General features: G+C 39.3%; 1 protein-coding gene across 3 annotated transcripts in view; it reads left to right on the top strand.

Moving 5' to 3' along the window:
• The window catches only part of LMO1 (LIM domain only 1), an 82,197-nt gene that overhangs the window by 4,802 nt on the left and 54,538 nt on the right, over positions 1-22,857 (top strand). The window contains exon 1 of one of the 3 annotated variants that reach the window (XM_084631934.1): positions 2,241-2,816. The exons of the other annotated variants lie outside the window; for them this stretch is intronic. Within the exon in view, the coding sequence (XP_084488060.1) occupies positions 2,792-2,816 (25 nt within the window). The 5' untranslated portion in view covers positions 2,241-2,791. Of the gene's footprint in view, positions 1-2,240; positions 2,817-22,857 lie in introns of those variants that run through there. 3 annotated transcript variants of the gene reach the window in all.

The following is a 22,857-nucleotide window of genomic DNA, read 5'->3' as shown; positions in this document are numbered from 1 at the left end:
ATAACCCGATTGATAGAACAGAGTGTAATATTAGAAAATATTTTAAAATGGAAACTGATGCAGTGTTTTTCCAAAATGAATCTTCAGAGCCGTAGTTAAAGAAGAAAATTCTGAGCCAAAATCTGTAGAGATTTGCACCTATGCAATTCTGGCGTGCCATAGCTGAATTTGGCCCTGTAGGTCTCTTTCGTTTTGACTTGCACAAACAAACCAGCCCAGCGTCCAATATGATAATTACAAAGCTCAGGATTATTATAGATATTCCTCAAATATATAATTACTGCTAATGCTTTGACAGTGGAGAGCAGAACTTCTGCTTAAAAAAAAAAAACAAAAACAACCCCATCAGTAAGCGGATCTCAAATATGACCAATTCAAAAGATTGGGTTAATTGTAGCTGATTCTGTTTAATTGCTAGTAAAGTGTTTTAAGGGTTACAGGATATATGTAATATATATGTATGTGTATATATGTATGTATTTTTTTTTACTGGTGTCTGAAATGAGCGAGTGTGAGAGGACTGTTTAATGCAAGAATTATGAGTTTGCAAAAGGGAATCCAAGTCATTGGGTATGTAGAAGTAATGCAGGAATAAAATGGATACTGGTACAGCGCTACATATTAATGCATAATAATTTTGACAGCTACATAATCACTCTGTATGTATATTTACCAAAAAAGATCAACAGTAATACACAGCAGCTATTTAATGTAGACGAAAAGCTTAAACTTAATGTAATTACCAAAATAGCTACTTTTAAATATACTCTTTACAAAGATGAAAAAAGTATTGCTTCTATTTTGGGGCAGTGGAGTAGAAAAAAAGAGTCAAAAGTAAGGTGTGATGCAAAAAAAGTTGGAATACCTTTTTTAATAAAGGCTAGCAATACATTAGAGGAAATATTACGATATTTACCTATGCTAGATTAGAAACTCCTACTTTTATGTTAGTGTTCATTCAAAAATGTTTAACTAGCAGGCATTAGTTACCACATCTTTGGCCTGCAGTCCCCTTCCTTTTTAACTTACAGTAGTTAAAATAAATTATCACTTAGCTGTTGCATTCTTACCCTAAAGTACAATTTCAATCTTTGAAAACTATATTAGAAGGAGAAGAATAGAAGTTTTAAGTACTGGATGAAAATGATTCTATGCAAAATAATATATTTAACATCAAATATGTTCAAGGACTGTTAGGATTAAGTATTCAAAATGAAGGGGGAAGGAAAAAGCCATTTGAGCTGAGGATAAGGAATCTAATTAAAAATAGGTATTAAGGATATATAACTTGAGCCTGCTATCAAGCTTTAAAAGAGTACTGTTGTATCAGATGTAAAGGGGAGGGAGAAAGATCATTAAAATGAGAATAAAATGTTTTCTTGGATTAAAAAAACCCCCGTGCCTGAAATTGTAGATTGCACTTCGTATTGAAGGACCTCATCCTGCAATCTTGATTGACACGATTGAAGACAATGGGCTACTTGTGAGAGTAAGGGCTACTCATGTGAGGAAAGTGTGTCAGTTTATATTCCAGTATTAGTAGAATTAACTGCAACAATGATGTCTCTGAGCAAGTAGAGCAAATGGGCAGGGATTAGTACTGCGCTCAATTTTTAGAAATTATTGTACTATCTGAAACGCTGTATAAAGTACTGAAATTCACAGAGTGTATTTTAAAAATTTCTGAAGTGTGCATGGAAAAACAAGGTCAAAATGAGCTTTGAGAAGTGTTACATCAAGTTCTAAACCGTGACACATCTGTGAAATAGAGTTAATAATGGAAGAAGGCAGTGTGACAGGGCTATGGTCTTAGAATCTATGCAGGGAATTTTAAGTTTTAGTAGGGAAAGGGAGAGTCTCTAACCCATTAGAAGCTACAGGTCATTTGAAACTGTCACTTCAAGTTTTAAATGAGCAAAGCAGGAAAGGGGGGAATGCTTTGGAGATAGATCTATATCTAGAGAGACGTGAAAGTAAAACACAGTTGTATAAGATGCAGTACATAAAGACAAATACTGAGAGAGTATGTTGTGTATGAAAATTGATCGGTGATGATGAACAGCATTAAAAAGAGGCAAAGTTAGTAATGTTTGAAACACGAAAGATCCTCACTAGCTGTTAAAACTAAATTTACAGATACTGTACTGCAGGTGGTGCTGCTGAGCTAGAAAGGCTTATATTCACCGTTAAATCCGGACAGAAGAATAAGAGGGGGGTCCCTGGGAAATGCGTGCATTTATTCAGGAGCAAGTGGGCAAAGCGCACAAATTGAGAGACAGAGGCAGCAATCGCCGGGTTTAGATATATTCCCCTCTGTCTGTCTGAATATAATTTGAGATTTAGATTCATCTTAAATCCAAGGGAAAACGCTTTGTAAGGGTTGAAAGCTGTGTAGTTGCAACAGCCAGGGTTATGAGCTATCAAATGCAATTACATTAAAACAGATTATACTGTGCAAATTGAGACATTTAGAAGGTGAGAACCAAAGAAACAGCTCTGATTCCCCCTTTTTTTTTTCTAAATTGCAGTTTTAGTTCCTTGCAATTCTGAGGTACAAAAGTAGGTGAGACTGCTTTTGTATCTGCAAAGTGCTTCATTTCTGAATGTAATTCTAACTGAGTGCAATCTAGGTTAAAAGCTGGACAACTGGGTAATTAGAGCTCACTGGCTGCTAAAGGACGATCAGCTGTGCTGTGGCTCATCTGTGTTCCCAGAGACTAGTTCTCCTCTTCCCTGAGTGAAGGCTGCTGGAGACAGAGCATCTGCACCCAGACTCCTCTTGATCCCTGAGATGATGGTGCTGGACAAGGAGGACGGTAGGTGGGCTGAGATTCCTTAAGCTTGTACACAGTGTATGCCGTACGGTCATTACATGTAAGTAAATGGCTTCGACACATATGTGCAGTGTGCAAGTTTGGGTGTTCTGCCTTCACCCTTTGATATTTGCCCCTGTGCCAATAACAGGGGAAATTTGCTCTTCGTCTTAGTTTTCCCCTGGCTTTGCTGACGAGTCAGCTAGCCCAGAAGGATTTACTTCAGGCTCTGTTTGCTGAAGGACATGTGGTATAAACAGTTTATTTTTTTTTATCCATTTGGATTTTTTTTCCCAGCAAATGACAACATGACTCTATTTTGCCCATCTTAGCCTGTTTATTTTTAGTAGCTTTTATTTTGCATCTAATTTTGAGGCTTCCTTTCCCACATCTTTTTTTAATTTACATGTTTAATATATATATATATATCTTACTGCTCTTCATAGCTATAAACATAATTACAGTAAGCTAATAGGCCCGCTAAACTGCTCTGGCAAAGGATCATTGGTTTATTGTGAGAATTTACTCCTCTCTAAATGGGAGAGGTGGTGCTACTGGCGGAAGGTAACTTAACGAATGAAGATGAAGGAGAGATTGACTGACTGTTTGTTTTTAAGTTAGGGTGCTGGCATGTGCTTCCATTATTTTTAAAGCTAGCTGTTCTTACGAAGGAAGGAGCAATAATCTAGGGAAGGAGTCAAAGATTACACTGAGGCACTGTTATCTAGTAGTTAGAGCATGAGACAAGGAGTCAGGGAACCTGGGTCTTCCTCATGTGACTGCCATTTGCCCTTGGGCAAGCAACTTAACTGCTCTGTCACTGGTAGTTTCTAGGATGAATATGGTAAGTCTGACCAGAAGTTTTCTGACGAGAAAACAAACATTCCTTTGTGACCTGTGTGACACACAGCATTTTGGGGGCGCTACCGTAATGTTAATGGCAAAGCTAAACATTGGGGATTGCCATTTTCTTTTAAAAAGGCTATTCTGACCTTTAGATAGGTGTGAGTGCTCATTCTTTTATATTCATTTTCTAAATGGAGGACTTCATTGTGTTGTGCAGTTGTGTTGTGTCTGCCAGTGTGTGCTGCTGGATAGTATGGATTCTGGTAGCTTTTAGCATATCTGTGCATGCGAAAAGGTCTGATGAACAGATGAAAAGTTAGTGTCATTTGGAGGCAAAAGGTGTCATTTGGAGGCAGAATGGAGGTACCGAATTACCACGGGCTCACAGACTGGAGAAAACTTGGAAGGATGTGTTTTAATCTGCCTGGAACCCTATGAATTTAAACGCTTTGACACCCAGTAATAGCAATATTGGTATGTTAGATGTGTCTCAGTTCTTGACAAGAGGAATTGTTTTCTCCTGTCAAAATTGATGCTAATCATATAACACTAATAATACTTAAAACTAAGTAATTCAAATATCAGGTAAAAAGGGGAGGATTTCCTCCTATGCTGTTCTTCTAGTATTAAAATGGATTTTGTGTAGTGGGAAATATTTGGAATAGGAAGAGCCTGAGTATTAAAGAGTAACCCACATCTGGTGGTTTCTAACCAGTAGGTTTCATAATTTCTACATTGAGCTTTTCCAACATTAAAATAACCCTAAGAATACTGCTCATAAATTATATCAGACCGGTAGCTTTTCTTATAGTGGACTTTTTCCAGGTATCTTGAGGACCATCGTTAGTAGATATAATGTATTTTACATGATCAGCGCACTCCAATTTATTTGCAAGTTCAGAGAACCTTAGTCTAGTTTTATGGAGTGGAACACAAGCACTTTGCCTAATCCTGGATTGACCTGCAGGTTGTGGTGAATAAAATTTGGATGGATTTTTTTTCCATCAAGACTTTTCCTCTTTATTTAAAAAAATATAAAAAAAATCTTATTGCCATTTTCTGCAGTTGTATGAAATTTATAAAGTCTTAACTCTGAATTGACAGTCATGGTGTTTTATTTACAAATTTCATGTCTGGAATGCATAACCAGTCTTACCAACATGACAGCAGTCAATTTGGCTTCCTGAAATTTCCAAATAACCTGACCTAGAAGATAGAAATGTTGATTTCTATTGAGTTGTCTGATTGGTTTCCTCGTCAACATATTAGAGTTTAAAAATGAAGTAGATAAGAAGCATCTGTTACAAATCATGTCTAGCAACTTTGCAGATGACTGGACGGTGGCTAAAAAGTATTAAGTGGTTGCATATTGCTTATGTTGGAAAAACAAATGAAGGTCTCTGGATTTCAAAGGATTTGAAGCAGCTCAGCTCTCAAAGGTGTTCTGTTGCTTTGGGGGGGGGGGGGGGCTGTGTAAGTTGAATCTAGTGAGTTTATTTTATTAGAAGCATAAGGCTACTCTGTAATCTTCCTCTGAATAAAAGACATTTGGCTGACTGACCTTATTTCTTATTGGGCCACAAGTTGTGTGCTGCTTTTTAGAAGTGTTTTTTAAACAAAAACAATTTCTCACATTTTAAAATCCTCCTTTGCAGTTCATGCTTGTGCACAGAATTATAATCTGTGATGATGGGAACAATATGAACAGAGCAGAACAGCCAAAATTAAATTCTTTTGTTTGAGGAAGTGCTGTACCTGAGTAAAATCAAAAATGCATCATGTAGAGATCACATTTTCAAGTGTAATGCGCAAATAACACTTAAAGCAAAACAAAAATTCAGTCTTTGTAATAGCAATTAGGAAAATGCTGCTGCTTATCCCAGGTGTAATCTTTGCTGACAATGAAGTGCAGCCTAGTAAGTAGTATGTATGGCATGAAACACACTAACGGAAATGGTAATTCTTTTATTACAAAAAATGCAACTTTTTTCACCTAACTTTTGCTGTTGGCTACTCAGCATCTTAGACCCAGGTTATTTTGAAGAGCTTGTTACTGCACTCTTCTTCTTCACGTGTACGAAGGTACTGATCAGAATGTGTTTATGCCCCAAACCTGGTACAGCCAACAGTGCGTACAAACATGGATCTTGCATGTTAAAAATAGAACTTGAATCAATTAAATGTGGCAAAAGAATAGGTAATGTTAATACCAGGTCGGAGAGTTCCAGCAAATGTTATGTGCGTCTTGGATGAAGACTTGATATTTAGAGGGTGACCCCAAAATATGAGTATCAAAGACGGACGTGGGTGTGAGTTTGCGAAAAGAAGCCGCAGATCAGTATGAAGTGTTTAGGGCAGTGAGTATTGGAGAATCCTGAAACAAGATCAACTGCTGTAGTGGTAAACAATGGAGACTTCTGAAAAAGGAGGTAATACTCAGGTACCAGAAAAAAAAGCGGGATGGAAGATGGCTAGAATAATTTAACTTGGAGAGAATCAGTGTGCTCTCCAGGGTTGCAGTCTTCTATGCAGTTAATCCATTCATTTCTGAAAGGTTGTTTAGCAAATGGATTTGTATTAACCGATTTGATGAAACAGCAGGTAATAATCAAACACTTGCATGCACTGGGCTGTGGGGGAAGGAGAAATATGAGGAGAACTAACCTCAAAATACAGCACTCCATGAAATAGGGCCACAAAACAGCATTTCTCTCATCTATATTTAATAGCAGGAGGTTCTCACTTATCCACTTAAGTATCGCTTATGCAACATGGTAAATGAAGGCAAAGCCACTTGGAGAAAAAGGAAGAAGGACCAGATCTAGATAAAGATGGATTAAATACCATAGATGTTGATCGCTAGGTGGCTATAAAGTGTGAATAAAAGCAATGGGTCCAAACAGAATCCTGTGTCATGGTAAGTCAGGAGAACAAGGGTATTTTTTCCCTTCTTCCAACCACAAACCCAGTGACAAGAATGATCAGTGAGATAGGACTCCAGCCATGAGATTGGGGCCCAAACATTCATCTTTTAATGAACATGTTAGATGCCACAGACAAATCCAGCAAGATCAAGATATGTCACTTTACTCAGTGTATAGAACCATTTACAAGATCATTATAGACTTCTAATAAGGTATAGAATGAACACGAGCCTAAACATGAAGTAGTGCTGTCTCTGGAAGAAATAATATCCTGTGGCTAGGTTTGTCAGAATTGGCCGGGGGGGGGAATTGATTTTTTTTTTTTTAAATCAACAGATATTATAGATGTTTGGTTTTTTTAATTTTCAGTTCTACAAAATTATGGGGGGAACGGGGTCAGGAGAGTCGGACAAATTACTGAATGAAAGCAGACATTTATTTCAAAAAGTTAAAACTTTATAAACATTAAAGCACAAATTTTCAGCAGCATATCTTAAAACATACAAATATCTTGAAATCAAAGTGAGTTCTCAAGCAACATTTTTCTTACTTTGCCTGTCTGTAAACTCAGATGATTATCAATGGAAATATTTGTCATTGGTATTTGTTTGTATGGTGAAATCAACATTTATCAATAAAGATATAATCCTTCCAAGACCACCTATATGTTGCTGATATTAAAAAAGGAAATGGCAAACTGATCAGACACGTTCTGAAGAACCAGCGAGGAGTGATGGGGAAAATAGATGACACATGGCAAGGGCAGAGAGTTACTTTCTTCTAACATTGAATATGGAACTTTTTATTAGAAATCAGGAAAACTGTTTTATTCTGAAAGGTGTTTCTTTCTCTCTCTGCTTCTGCTGAGAACCTTCTCCAAGACCTGTCCGGCTTCCTGTTTTTGTTCTAAAGAAACACTGCATGTCGTCCTAGAAGTCATCTTATTCAAAGAATGAAAAACTTCTTCTGTTGCTGAGAACTGATTATATACCCCAACCAATTAAGGAAATGTATATAGTTAGGGGCCAATCACACAACCTGCTGCATAAGTGTAATTGCTGTGGATTCTGTTTAGAGTCATGAAAGGGAAATATTTGAGATTGTACCTAGTATGGGAAGTGTGAAATTGGTGGTACAGCTAGAAGTGCAATGGCAGCAGGAACAAAAATGAGTGGTAATAGTTAAAAACATGTATGAAGAGGGAAGTGGAGGGCAGAAAAGAAAGGTTCTAGGTAAAAACAGAATAGGATCTGAGATGGATAAATCATCAGATTAGGTTCCAGTCAACACTCTAAAGCAGCGGTTCTCAACCAGGGATCTGGGGCCACCTGGGGGGCTTTGAGCAGGTTTCAGGGGATCCGCCAAAATAAACCAGAGAGCAGGGCCAGCGTTAGACTCACTGGGACCCAGTGCAGGAAGCTGAAGCCCGAGCCCCCCGCTGCCTGGGGCTGAAACCGAAGCCTGAGCAACTTAATATTGCAGGGCCCCCTGTGGCACAGTGCCCTGGATAATTGCCCTGCTTGCTACCCCTTAACGCCAGCCCTGGCTTTTAATCTACTGGATTTGCAGAAAAAACAGTTGTGGCACAGGTGGGCTGTGGAGTTTTTATAACAGGGTGGGGGTGCTCAGAAGGAAACTGTTGAGAACCCCTGCCCTGAAGCTCAGCTGCTTCAAATCTTGTGGGATTGCACATTTCGGAGAACAGTCATTCTTGGGGTGCTTGGCTGAAAAGATGACTCTAAAATATTATCCATATCTCTTCAATGCTGCAGAAAGGGTCAGGCTGAACAATTACATGAGTTCTTAGTTGAATGAAATTGGTTTTGCCCATTCCCAAAGGAAATGGAGAAGTTAACATTTCTCATAACAGTGAGTTGTATTTTATGGATATATACTCCTGTGTTGTACAATCAAGGTCATTTTGTAGTCTGCAGGGATATAGTATTGAGGCTGGACTCCTCTTTAAAGCTTCAACGCTTTTAAGTTCCGAGGTGCTGCCGATATGTTGCAGTTGTCTTCTAGGCATATGACTGTTTAAAACAATTAGGAAAAACTTTTTCAACTTTGGGGGTGGGTTTGGGAGGGAGGGATAAAAGAAGAGACTGAATCATGGAAACTATTTAGGTTTAATTTTGGATTTAAATGCAATAAGGCGGCTGCTCAACAGTTAGTAAGATTAAAATCTGTTGCACTGCCTGTGGGTTGGTGGTCAATTTTCATGTGGTATTCGTGAAAGCTGTGTATTTTATCTGTGTGCTGTAGCATCTCTTGAGAAAGTCATCAAAGTATAGAATCTCTTTACCCCCCTCCCCCCAAAAAGTCCTTGTACGAGCAGTGCATTATTAATAAAGTAATCCATTAGATCTGGTGATAAAGGGTCACGGCACAGTCTGAAATATCTGTTTTTAAATGGTTAAGAAGTTATCATGGTTGGAGGATTAATTGATTCCACTTGGGAGGCTTTTTTAGGTTTTCAGAGTTCACCTTTAAACACATTTCCCTATTTGTAAATGTCTGTTTCCTATTCGAAGTTTTTTGTTTAATCTAGGTCAAATAATTAAGCTTAAAACAACATTAGGCTTTCATCAGAAGTAACTGAACAGCTATGAAAGGTAAAAAAATGCTTGCAGCACTAGTGTTAAGTGCATCTTTAAACCATTTTATCCTAGGTTACGAATATGAAAGTTCATGGCAAATAAAATATTTGAAATCCATCCAAATCAGAGTAATGGTATCAAAAAAAGTTAAGCGTGGTGTTCCAAGAATAGAAAATACATAGCAGTTAGCAATATCTGCAGAACTGTAAAGCTCTAATGGGGCTGTGTGGTTTTTAAAATTGTGCTGAATTGTTATCGTTTAGTGTATTGTGAAGTTTTAAACAGTACAAAAATCACTGCCCCCAACTCAAGTCATGTGGGTGAACTGTCCACAGGGAGTGACTTTTTCAGTGACTGTAGCACCTATTCACCAATAATTTTGGGAGTGGCTGGAGGGACTTGTCTATTTTTTGTTATTTTGTTTGCTATTAGATTAGCATATTTCAGCCGATAGATGGTTTGTGAACAATCCACTGTAGCTATTTTGATAGTTCTCCAATGCATGGTTTATTTTTCCTGTTCCCTGACAGGATGACCCTCAAGCCCAATAGAGTTTTCAAGACTGTTTGTTGGCTGCTGCTTCACAAATGGATGGTGTGTTCTTTGGGGCAGAGATTGTCTTTTTATTCTGTTTGTACAGCATCTAGCACAATGGAGTTCTGTGCCATGACCAGGGCTCCCACACACTATGATGATACAATTAATAATAAATATATTTACACAAGTAGACACACAACTTCCTTCTGCTATAAATGTTCTTGCAAAAAAAAAATCATAGATTGGGCATCAAAGAGGATCACAGGTAGTGGTGAATGAATTTACATTTTTTGTTTAAATGACCATTTGTGTATTTTCTACTGAACTCATTGATCAAATTCCCTCGTGTTTACAAAACTAGAGGAATACTTGGTTGATACAACTACTGGTTTTAACAGTTCTACTCTTTTTTCTAAAAGAAAAACATTTAGGGTTGTTCATGGGTGAAGAGAACTTGAACCAAAACTAAACAATAAAAACTCCTTCACTAATGTAAACATATATTTGGGTCAAGGCCAGAGATGCTCCTAGGTGGTTCATTATGGCTATGAGATAGAAATGTATTCCGGCGGACTGTATTTCTAATAAATAAAAAAGCATAATGAGACTGTAACTGGGAAGGAAGACAAAAGCAGCCATGCTTTAAATTGTTAATGATGGTGCCAGTGGCTGCAGCTTTACCACAGCTGTTTAAATTGATCTGCTCGTGAAAATGTTTTGTTTTGGCACTTTCGCTTCATGTGCGACCCTTTCAAAGGGACCCCTGGAAGCTTTTCAAAGGGGAATTGTGATCTCTTTCTAAATGGGATTTAGAGCACCAGAGTTCCAATATTTTGGATTATTTAAGCATACAAGTGTGTTCTCTTTTTTGTGATACTTTTGACAGGTAACAGTTGTTTTCCCTTCATTCCTTTCTCCCTCCCCCCCCCCATACCCATTTACAAATTATTAATGCCTTATTCTAAAGAGTATTTCTTTGGCTTCAGCATCACCCTGCTATCCAGTCTCTCCTTTTTCTGACACTATCATGTTTAATAAGAAAAGCAAAATAGTACTGCTTAAACTTGACAGAAATTACTGGTCGTCCTTTATTTCTCGAGTGCCTGGTTAGAGATTGTACTATAAAATGTGTGCCTTTATTTTAGTATTTTATTATGTATTATTTGCCAAGACCCCCCTTGTGCTAGGTGCTGCACAAACATAGAACAAAAAGAGATGTTTGGAGTTTACCACCAGTTTATTTCTATATTTGGGTCTACCTTTTAGGTGATTAACCCACTTCAACATCTTTTCATATGTAGACCATGCAATCGCATTCAGAAGTGATGGGTAGAGTCTCAAGATGATAAAATCCCACTAGCAAGTTGAGATGAATGTTGCTTTTATTTATTTTATTTTTACCAATTTATTGTCCGAAGCAAATCGTGTGTTCAAGTAGTTTCCAAAAGGTAGCCTGCTCAGGTCTGGAGAGCTTCACTGTTTTATCCACTGGATACAAAGTTACTGTCGCCACCTCGAGGAACTTACACTGTGTACACAAATATATTTGGAAACATAAATAAAGACTGCTGTGTGGGCCCATTATGGCATTGGAAATGTTGAAGACACTTACTATATGTCTGAGTGGATGGGCTGGGTCTGGTGTGCTTTAGGTGATCTTGGCAACTCAGTTTCTGCATAATGTTTACACCTGAGGATATTTAACATTCTTCAGAATCCATTATATATTCATTTTTATCCTCCTTTGTGGAAAATGACTTTTGTAAGTACCCTGCTATGGATATGAAAGGCTGTACTAGGCATCATCGCAAACCCTTTGACCTCCCTGCATAGACTGGAGCTCTGTTTTTGAAAGGACTCTTTTATATCTGTTTTTATTCCATGCCCTTCCATTCATTTGCCTATACAAAGCAATAAAGGGTAAAACTAAAGTAACATAAATTGGTCTGTCTTCCTGAATCCATGTCTCACTAATGTACCCAGATTAACTCAACTGTAAATTGTCTCCTTTGGATGTCGTGTCTTGCTAAAAGTTTCCTATATGATTCATGATTTGGACTGCTTTTAACAGCTATTGGCTAAGCAATATGGTAAATGTACAAGGTGATGCAATTGGCATTAGTGAGAGGATGCACAGGAGCATGTAATGCAGTCAATACTACATTAACTACTGATGCCCAATTACAGAAACTGGAAGAGTGGCTTTTAGGAGCATTAGGACTTGCAGAAGAGCTGAGATCACCTGCCGCTCCTTGCCTAAAAGCTTCACCCTTTATGCGCTGGGATCAAAGTAAACATTCAGTTGCTGCTTTATCATGTATAGTAACGAAGGTGGGGTTTTTTCCAAAGAAGTGTCACAGTGATCCTTTTAACACATGGAAATTCGAATTTCCATATTTCAAGATTCTCTTTCCATCTCCTGAGGCAAGATTTTATTTAAATAAAAACTCTCTAACCACCTCTGTACTTACTGGTTCTATTTCTCTACATCCTACTCCTTTAGCCATTTTCATTTAAAGAAACACTTTAAGTGCAGTTTAGAGTGTCCTATTTCAGTGAGTCAGACAGAACAGGACTCTATTTTCCTCCCTCCCCCTCCGTCTCCTGTCCTTTCTCTAATCTGTACATGATTGAGACCTCAGCTGGCTTACGCTCTAGAAAAGTGTTCTAAAATACAGCCAGACACTCTATAAAACAGGATATTTGAGTGTGACCTCTTAGCAGTCCATGTTCAAATTAAGCACATATTGTTTCTACCACTGCTTTTGAAATCCAATTTCAATAGTTTGAATGATTATAGGCCCACGTTGTGCTTTAAATGCAGCGTGCAGGTCTCCTATACTAAGTTTAATATCGCTGCCGTTTCTAACTAATTTAAAGTGAGCGGTGTTACTGCTGTATCACAGTATTAGCAAGCCACAAAGTTCTTGTTGACTTTGAGACGGGGCGGGGGGAAGGGAGGGGGAAGCTGTAAGGACACTTAAATATTTTAATATAAAAGAAAGCTACTAGGTGGCTTCCCGCTTTTTTTTTTTTTTTTTTCATTGATTCTCATCTTCCAGTTAGGGTACTTCGCATATCCCTAGTGCTTTTCTTCCTCAAAACGTTTTAAGAATATTAAATCTTTCTTCCCAAAATGCAATATATTAGACCCATTTTACAGTTGTGAAGCCAGGACACGCCGAGGTTTGGGGACTTGCCGAAGCCCAGAGAGAAGGAGTTGGTTTTACAAAGGCTACTAGAGTGCCTGTGCTAATTTGGTCCTAACTCGGGGGCCTGATCTTTCTGTGCACATCCCTTGTCCACCCTGCTCAGCGGAGTGAGGGCTGCTCAGACCGCAGGAATGGTTGAGCTGAACAGAGGTGGGAGGTGGGAGCAGTGCTGACTGCACCCTCCCACTCACTGGCCAGATGCACTGGGGTGAGGGTGGGGGGGGGGCACTCCATGAAAAAGGATAGAAGAACCTTACTAGCCCAGGCAGGAAAGGAATAACCATTGTCACAACGCTCCTGGGCATCTGGTGCGGGCTGTGCCAGCTTCATGCTGACTGCTCCTTTCTCTGGGATGGCTACAGAGCAGCGTTCGAACCCTGTGTGCTTAAGCAGGTGCTCCTCAGTTTTGCTTTCTGTGGCCTTATGGGATATGTCGACACTATATTCTAACCTGGGATTACAGTTGCTGGACCTAGGTCTCGCTGCCATGGCAATGAGTCCATACTGTACTATGCAGACCTTTTGACTTGGCTTTGCGGCCTGAGTTGTGTCCACACTGCAAAATGACAGGGCTTGGCCCTATATTGCACAGGAAGTCTGGCTCTGACCCGCTCCCTAGCAGGATCCTAGGACCCGGTCCTGTGGGCTCGCTGACCTGAGTCAGGCTGATTTGTGTATAGACGGAAGGGGAGGTTGGGCTCAAACCTGAGTCAGTGCCACGGCTTAGTGTTCGGTGCAGACATACCCATAAAAGTTAGATCCAACTGATAATAAAAGCCCTCCTTTCAGAAAAGAAAAAAAACCTCTGCTACGGTTACAGTGCAATGCTCTAACCTGTTGCTTCTTGCTTTTGTGAGCAGAAAAACTGTTGACCATCTTAGAAAGCAACGTGGAATCCTAAGGCGGCTCCCACAACACCATTTTGTTTGTTGATGGGGCCTAAAACTTCTTGATCACTAGTGCCTTAGTTATCAAAATAAAACTATCACGAGGTCACAACCAACATAGCCCCTGCCTTGTTTAATGCCTCTGCATATTCTGGAAGAGTTTGTTCTGCTATAAGAGCCAGGGGAAAAAGCATTGCTGTTTTTAAGAGGATTGTCGCTTTCAGTTCCTGATCGATGCTCTTTTGAACAGCTGAGGGGAAGGGAGCAGAAGGTAACCTGCTGGCTTGCCACCTTTTAAGTACATTAGTGCAAGGAGTACAAGCACTGGAGACCTGAGGGAGCTTAACTGAGTTTTGCATTTAGCCTGGCCTCAATGTGTAGTACAGACTAGTATCCTACCCTTGCTGCATTTTCCTGCACTGGTACAAACTGTGGTTGAGGTCTCTAAGTATCCAGTAGGGCAAGTCAAAACATCCTTGAATGACTTTTTCTTGAGTCGGTGTTTTCTCTTATTTGTTCTTCATAAGCGAACAGATGTGTAACCTTCCCTATGCAAAATTAAAATGAATAGTAGTATCATTGTCCTTGTGAGATTACTAGAACACTTAGGGTATGTTGCTGTACTCCTCTTTGAGCTTTGGAATCAAAGGGTCAGAATTTATAAAGGTTAAGTTAAACAAGCACTGACTTTCTTTTTTTATTTTGTTCCCTTATCTCTGTTTAATTTGGTTTAAGCAAAAATGTAGCCACCGCCTTTAAAAATGGTAAAAAGGATTCATTGGCTGGTCTGTTCATTTTTTTTAAACTTGCACTGTTTAAGTGGGCTGCTCAGTGAAACTTGTACATTCATGAAATAGCTGATTGAAAAGCAATATTTCAGATAAATACAAGCCAGCGATCTATCAGCAGTTGTAATAAAAGCTGGGCTTCAGGCTGTGATTTTATTTTGAAATAATAAGAATTGCTTTATTCTTTTTACTTGAGTTACCATGGTAATTCTGTCGTGTAGCAGTGTTATATTGATTTAGAAAGTGGACAGTAATATTTCTTTTGTGTTATTCTGTTTCTAGGGGTTGATTTCTAATTTCCACTTGGAGATTACTTTTCTTAAGTCCCTTCCCCTTTTTTTTTTCCCTAGCAGTGTAATTTTCCTCTCACACACTGCTATTTTCTGAGCTTATTGGTTTGCTCTTATTTTAAATTAAACTTGCTGGTTTCAAATATTGAAATGACATCTTTGTCTGTGTCTGTACTTTGGTTTAGCAAAATATTACAGTTCGCTGTTTTATGCTTAATAATTTAAGGGAGCCTTTTGTCTGCCATCAGTGGTTGTTGATAACGAATGCCTAAACCAACACACAGCTTAAAGCTCTGACGTTTTAGTATTGTGTAATGGTGCATCCACCTTGCATATGATTTTTTTTTTAAGACAGATCTGCAGTGCATATCTGAGTATTCTTACCAATTAAATTCTAAGGAGATTTATATAAATTTACAACCGGAACTAGCTGTGGCTACATTGCGGTTCCATAGTAGCTAAGACACCCATTTGCTTTGTTTTGAAAACCCATGTATCATTTCTCAACCATCCCCCTTTAATCGAATACCTAGACGGTTTTTGAAAGCTAAACTTTCTTTTTCATAGTAATCTGCAATTATGCATAACAAGATCTGAAAATCACGAATAGTAACAGGTTCAGCTCTGTAAAAATATCTTAATAGTAAATATTTTATTGATCAAGATCTGAGTATGGGTCTGTTTTTCTTCTTTTAAGAGATGACCTCTTAAAGCTTAGCTGCTTCTCCTTTTGGAGTTTCAGGTTGTCACCTCTTGCAAGAGAAGTAGACCCTCAGCTTGGGAACAAGGGGGATGAGAGGAAATGAACATCTACCATCTCATGTTAAGATACATGTGTTTAAAACTTAAATCTAGATGTGTATTCTGTTTGTGTTTAACTTAACTGTTTCACTGTGTGCTTAAACAGTTTTTCCACCCTCACTGCTGAAAGGTAAAGTTCTTCCTCACATCTGAAAAGTTTCCATTGAAGTGTTTTGAAGGGCAAATAACTGGGCAGACCAGGACATAATTTGCTTTGTGGCTCTTAATTTTCAGTCCTAAGAGTGCTGACTGGTCTAGCTGTTCTAATGGGGGAATTTATGCCACAACATATGAGGCTCTGTCAGTGTTTCCATATAAAACACCTCGCTTCATGAAAATTCACTTGGGGTAGAAAGTCTGCACATAAACTCCTTGCTTGAGGATACCTTTTTCTTTTGTATTTAATTTTGATAATCCCTCCATCTGGGTCTTTTGAGCTCTTTGCAAAATAAAGGAAGGCAGGAAGGCAGGATGGGAGAAAAAAAACTTGCTGATGGTCTTTTTAAATGACATTTACTAAAATTACTTGACAACTGAATTATACTACATTAGTATTGCAAACTGTTTCTGTAGGCCTGAACTCCTATTTATTTTAGTCCAAGTGTTACAAAAATGCATAAGCAGCAGTCTTTCACGGAAAACTTTTTGCATGCAACTTGCATGCAACTTGCTGTGCAAATGTTGCCTGCAGTGGTCTATTTAGGGTCAGTGATCCACAACCTCTAAAGCCTTCAAGTAGGTCTTGACCCTTGGGGTTATAATGGCCCTTGGTGTCATTATGACCCATCCAGTGATGTCTGTTACACATTAGTCTATAATAGCTCCAGACAAAATAACTGATTTTTTAAGTTTGTAATTCTCTCTCTCTCTCTCTCTCTCTCCATAGCAGATTGCAATGGCTTTAAAAATTCATTTTAGCATTCAAAGTAATGCAGCAAGTGACTGTTCGTTTAATGGTAGTGCCTGATAGGCTAAGACTTGGGACTCAACTCACTAACACTCGTCGTCTTTCCTTCTCTGCTTTTGTCCCCTGTTTCTTAACATTTTTTTTCTGATTTTTTTTTTCAAGGCCAGTTCATAATGCATCTGTTAACAGAATTGGTCTCCTCTACACTCTGTCCTCTCCTGCTGAATTTTCAGTGATGTGTTAAAATGGTATCTGACTTCACAGATTGTTTCAAGGAGTAAGGTTCTGTTGATCTTTAAGTATCCCGTGTTCTTCTCACAAATGTGCTTGAACTGATTATAGGCACCATTTTTAATGTGCACCCAATTTTACATGACACATTATTATGAGTTGGAGCGAGCCATCCACGAGAAGGGTCTAGATGACATGAAAGGCATTTTCCAACGTAAATTTCTTAAGCCTGATCTATTTTAGGGGATATAATCCTGCCAGCAAATATCTGAGTCAAGGTTTGAGGTTGCCACCACCTGCTTTAAAATGTAATTTCCTTCCACAGTTCATTCCATTATGACTGTATGATGCATCTTCTGGGATTGAGTAATTGGCTGGCTCAGAAGTAATTTTTGTTTCCACTAGAGAGATGTTTACAAACTGATGTTGTAGTATCCCTTTAAAACCAACTGAGAATCTGATTAAAGGCCTGAGGATCTTCTGCAGAGATTGTATGCCCCGGGGTGACATGGAAGGGTCAGCATGCTGTCACACAGCAACTATTAAGAATTAAGTTAACGCTGATTCAAATGCTACTGTGTGTGTACAGTGTTGATTGGACTGCTGTTGGATGGCAGTAAGTAACTTTGTACCATAGTGTGTCTGAACTGCATTTAGTTACATTGTAAAGCCAAATGAATATGGTCACTTGTGACCGGTATCAGAGGTATGCATTAAATAGTTCAGGTAGAGTGGAAACATAATTGATATGACCACATACGCAGGTAGACTGCAGAAAACGTTACCATTGACTGGTGCAGCTGCTCTTCACCAGCTGTGGGTCAAAAGTTTACCTAACATGGGTGATTTTTACTTGTAGGTTTGAACATTAGTGATATTGTATTGCTGGTTTCCTGGTGACGATAGTACTGGAAAACTAGTTCTATGGAAGAGTTAGTTCAGGTGAATTGGGTACTGCCCAAAATAACCATTGCCCTTCTAGGGGATGATGGTGGTAAAAGCCCTAAACTTTTCGCCTCGGCAAACCTGCTGCATTGAGTATTGCTGAAACGTCAAACTCCAGTAGTCATCCATTTACAATTAGCACATGAGTTATGGTAGATTATAATGTTGTTATCCTGCCTGAGGCTTTGGGGCTTGCTGTGCCATTTTTCCATTTACTGGTGTTTAAATAACCTTAAAACAGGCACTGCCATATGGAACGCTCTGGTCTCCTGACTGCATTCACACTTCCATTGTGGTCAGCAGCACTGCTGTTGGACCTGAAGAATTCTCATGCTGCCAATGCTTGCACCAAAGCTTCAGCTACATGGCAGGGAAAGTTGAAATTCCACAAGAACCTCGAGGAAAGAAAAAATTGGCTGAGCTAAGATTAAATATGCTCCTGAGGGAACACTTCTTCCTATATTTCCTTTTACATTCCTGCTGAGCCCAGAGTCTTGTGCTTTAACTGTTTGAAGAAAGCAGGAAGAATGCACTAGCACTAACATAATGGATGCATCCGATGAAGTGAGCTGTAGCTCACGAAAGCTTATGCTCAAATAAATTTTAGTCTCTTGGGCGTCACAAGTCCTCCTTTTCTTTCTGCGGATACAGACTAACACAGCTGCTACTCTGGAACATAATGGTGGTGACTCTGAGGGTCTTGCTACTAGGCCAGTTTATCTTCATTGTAAGTGTGGTTGCACCAAGGGTAAATCTGGACCAGAATTTCAAAGCAAAGCAGAGACGGGGGGTGGGATAGCTCAGTGGTTTGAGCATTGGCCTGCTAAACCCAGGGTTGTGAGTTCAATCCTTGAGGGGGCTGTTTAGTTGATCTGGGGCAAAAAATGGGGATTGGCCCTGCTTTGAGCAGGGGGTTGGACTAGATCTCCTGAGGTCCCTTCCAATCCTGATATTCTGTGATTTCAAATTCTTTTTTACGCCTAGCTATTACAGGGGTCTTTGACAGTGTATTGCCATAACACCTAGGCACTATCTGCTTTGGGGATTTATAGGTGTCTGTCCTCTTGGTATCCCAAGTGCTGCCCAATAGAGAGCGGTGGATGAAGCAGTCTCTGTGTGTTTTATGCATTTAAGTTAACTTAGTGTTTGGGTTCCCTCCTCCCCTCATTCCCTTTGGGATCATTCCTGGTGTGTTGAGGTGAAGTAGGGGAAGGAAGAAATTGTGGGATTGTGAGACCCTATGCCAGACTGAAGCCTGAGAGAGGTGTTTTTTTTAATGACCATTATAACAACCCCTGCTTTGGAGTAGGAGGTGTTGGAAGTGCTGCCAAGCTCTGAATGAGAGCAAGCAGAAAGGCAATGCTATAAGATACTACACAGCTTAAATTGTGCCCAGTATGATTTCTGTGTTCCCTTTGAACAGAGTTACCGAGCAGCATGCAAAAGATTGTTGTGTCAAGGCAATGGCAATGCACATGAGTCCACCACATCCAGAGCTACGAACCATGTGTGGCCGCACTTAGGAGCATAACTGGATCATGCAGCATTCTGAGCAACTTTGAGAGAGCATAAACTCTGTGTGGATTAGGCATAGAGGAGGGAAAGGCAAAGGAGTCTAAAAATCTACTGATGGCAATGAATGTTGAGTTGGACTGAGCAGTTCGTTCTTAAGTTCACTTCCCCTCTACCTGCAGAGCTTGAAAAATATACTTGACACTTACTAGTCCTCAGAGTAGTAGTAGTTTTTTGTTTTTTTTTTCCCCCAGGGAAGAAAAGTACCCTGTCTTGCCTTGCTCATGGGAATTTAAAGGAATAAAACAATTGTATATTTTTATTGTAACACGCTGACCATCGATTTTCTGTGTAATAAATAGAACCCTAATTCTGCCCCTTGTGCCTGACGTGGTCTCTCTTTATCGTTGTATCCAGTGATACAATGTAATAAACTGCAATGTCATGTACCGTTTACACCAACTCTGATGTTACTTTGTGCTTCCCCAGTTTTGTGCTTCCTTTCATCATCTCTCTTGCTTGGCATACCCTGCCCTCTTTCCAGATTTCCATGCCAGCTCCATAGGCTCATTCAGGTCCCTAGGAATGACTTAGTTGTTTGCCCGTGAGGAACAAGCTCAACATTTTAATTTAAATAATAATCATTAATAATAAATAAAAACTTAAAGTAAATTTGTCCTCAAGATTTCTCAGTGCATCCTGTGTGTTGGTCCCCTTCCCCAGCTCCAACACTGGAAACTCCAGGCAAGGCCTCGCTCAATGTGAGTCACTTTACCGGTGCCTAATAAAATGAAAACTCACAGATCTCAGACTTTGATTGTTTTAAGTTTCTATCAGATCTTCAGAAGCTGGCTTGCTTAATAGATAAAATGTTGCTCTGATATTTGTTCTTCTCTCCTTTCTTAAAAAGAAAAGGAGTCCTTGTGGCACCTTAGAGACTAACTAATTTATTAGAGCATAAGCTTTCGTGAGCTACAGCTCACTTCATCAGATGCATATCGTGGAAACTGCAGCAGACTTTATATATACACAGAGAATATGAACCAATACCTCCTCCCACCCCACTGTCCTGCTGGTAATAGCTTATCTAAAGTGATCATCAGGTGGGCCATTTCCAGCACAAATCCAGGTTTTCTCACCCTCCACCCCCCCCCCCACACAAATTCACTCTCCTGCTGGTGATAGCCCATGGATGCTCACGAAAGCTTATGCTCTAATAAATTGGTTAGTCTCTAAGGTGCCACAAGTACTCCTTTTCTTTTTGCGAATACAGACTAACATGGCTGTTACTCTGAAATCTGTCTCCTTTCTTTGAAGTTTTTAAGGTCAGGCTTGACAAAGCCCTGGCTGGGATGATTTCGTTGGGGATTGGTCCTGCTTTGAGCAGGGGGTTGGACTAGATAACCTCCTGAGGTCCCTTCTAACCCTGATATTCTATGATTCTAGGATTAGTACACAGCTAGAGTGGCTTAGAATAACGTCTCATTTTTTTCCATTTAAATGTACATGTTCATACACTTAAAATGTAATCATCTAACTTTGTTCAAACTGGGCTTGTTTTATAGCTCTCATGGTGACTTAAACAAACCAAGAAGTACATAAACTTACTAAAAAGAAAAGGAGGACTTGTGGCACCTTAGAGACTAACCAATTTATTAGAGCATAAGCTTTCGTGAGCTACAGCTCACTTCCTGCATCTGAGGAAGTGAGCTGTAGCTCACGAAAGCTTATGCTCTAATAAATTGGTTAGTCTCTAAGGTGCCACAAGTCCTCCTTTTCTTTTTGCGAATACAGACTAACACGGCTGCTACTCTGAAACCTGTCATAAACTTACTGTATAAGTTTGTATTGGAACTGATAAACTTAGATACCATAGTAAGGCATTGGCACAAAGGGGAGAGTTAAGGTTGAGTTTTCAATCTTAACTTTGCATTTCGTGACTTTGAGCACTTGAGACAACTTAGTATAAGAATGAATTTATTATGAAAGGCTGAAGAAATGTCATTTAACGTTCACTTTGAGCAGAAGAGCAGTCTTGATAGTGTCTGTACTCATTTCACCCTGTCCATGCTCAATTCACTGTTTTTGTTCTGTATTTCGAGGAGCATTCTTCCCAGTGTAGCAATATGTCTCAAAATTTTTGTAGCTATTGGAAAAACAAATGTTTTGATGAAATGAAAATCCAGGATATTTTGTGTTCCCTGAAAGACATTACTCGGACTTTATATGGAAACACCAGGCGCTATGGTCACTTCATTATTTTGTATTCCTTTAGCACCTAGAGGCCTGAACTGAGATTGGGGCCCTAGTGTGTTAGGTGCTGTACATACACATAACAGTCCCTTGCCCTAAAATTTAAACAGATAAGATTTACAAAGCGTTGAAGGAGAAACAGAACTGAGCATAGGACCTTAGTTTCCTGAGTCCCAGTCCAGGAACCTGTCACTGGATCACAATACTTCTGAACTATTAAGTTCAAGTGATTTTCGCATTAGTAATAGTACAAATCCACGTGGATGTTCCGTCCAATCAATTTTGAAAGCTCGTAATAAATTGTATCAAGTGTGACTCTGACCAGGCTTTCATTATGAAACGTAACTTTTTAAAAAAAAAACAAAACAGTTTTTTCTTGGTTACTGAGTTTGGCATGTTCTATCATGTGTTCCGTTGTACAATGTTTTCCTAGAGCACAGATTATTATTATTCCCAGAGAGCCAAGGAACTACAGTCATGGACCAGGACCCCATTGGGCTAGGCATTTTATAAACACAGAGCAAAAAAATGCTCCCTACCCCAATAACTGTGGCTTTAAGGATACCATAAGAACCAAATTAAATCCACATTGTTCTGGATGATCTGTTAACAATCATACTTTAAAATGTAACTCAGAGATGTGTAATGTAGTGGATGAGTATCCTTGAAAATGAGAATGTAATGTAAACATGACTCTAATTGGGATGGTGCTTATAAAGGTGGTTCTGCTATACCCTCTTTTCCTACAGTTACCTGCTGAAAAAAGGGAAGAGAGTTTGAAGGGAAGGGAGGATGTACCATCAATTTCCTCTCTGTCACTGGGTATAAATAACTGAACTAGATGTAAGTAGAAGATTCTGGCTCTGGAGTCAGTTTTAAACCTACTTATAAAAGTAATTTCAGCTAAGCAAAGTGCAGAAAGGTTTTAAAAAGTTTGTTTAATGAGCTATTTTAAAATCAGATCCATAATCATTTAACTTTCCCGAGTCTCCTAAACATAAACACTAAATACAAGTTAGACTTGAGGGGGGTGGAAAATGAAAAGCTGTACTGGTCATGCATCTATCCTCAGTCCCTGTTTTACTTGGTGTGAAGTACAACTTTCCTAAGGAAAGTACTTAGGAAGCCTACTCCATTCTGAGACTGTCTACACTACAAGTGAGGGGTGTGATTCCCCTGTGTGTGTAAATAGACTTGTGCTCTCATCGAGCTAGTGTGAGTATAAACTGCAGTGTAGCTACAGGAGCACCGTTAGCCGCAGTGGAGACATGACCTAGCTGTGCCAAATACAAACCTGCCTCAAGTCGGTGGGTT

The sequence above is a fragment of the Lepidochelys olivacea genome (genome assembly GCF_965140295.1).
Source record: "Lepidochelys olivacea isolate rLepOli2 genome assembly, chromosome: 6".
Lineage (NCBI taxonomy): Eukaryota > Metazoa > Chordata > Testudines > Cheloniidae > Lepidochelys > Lepidochelys olivacea.
This window is presented reverse-complemented; position numbering and strand designations above follow the sequence as displayed.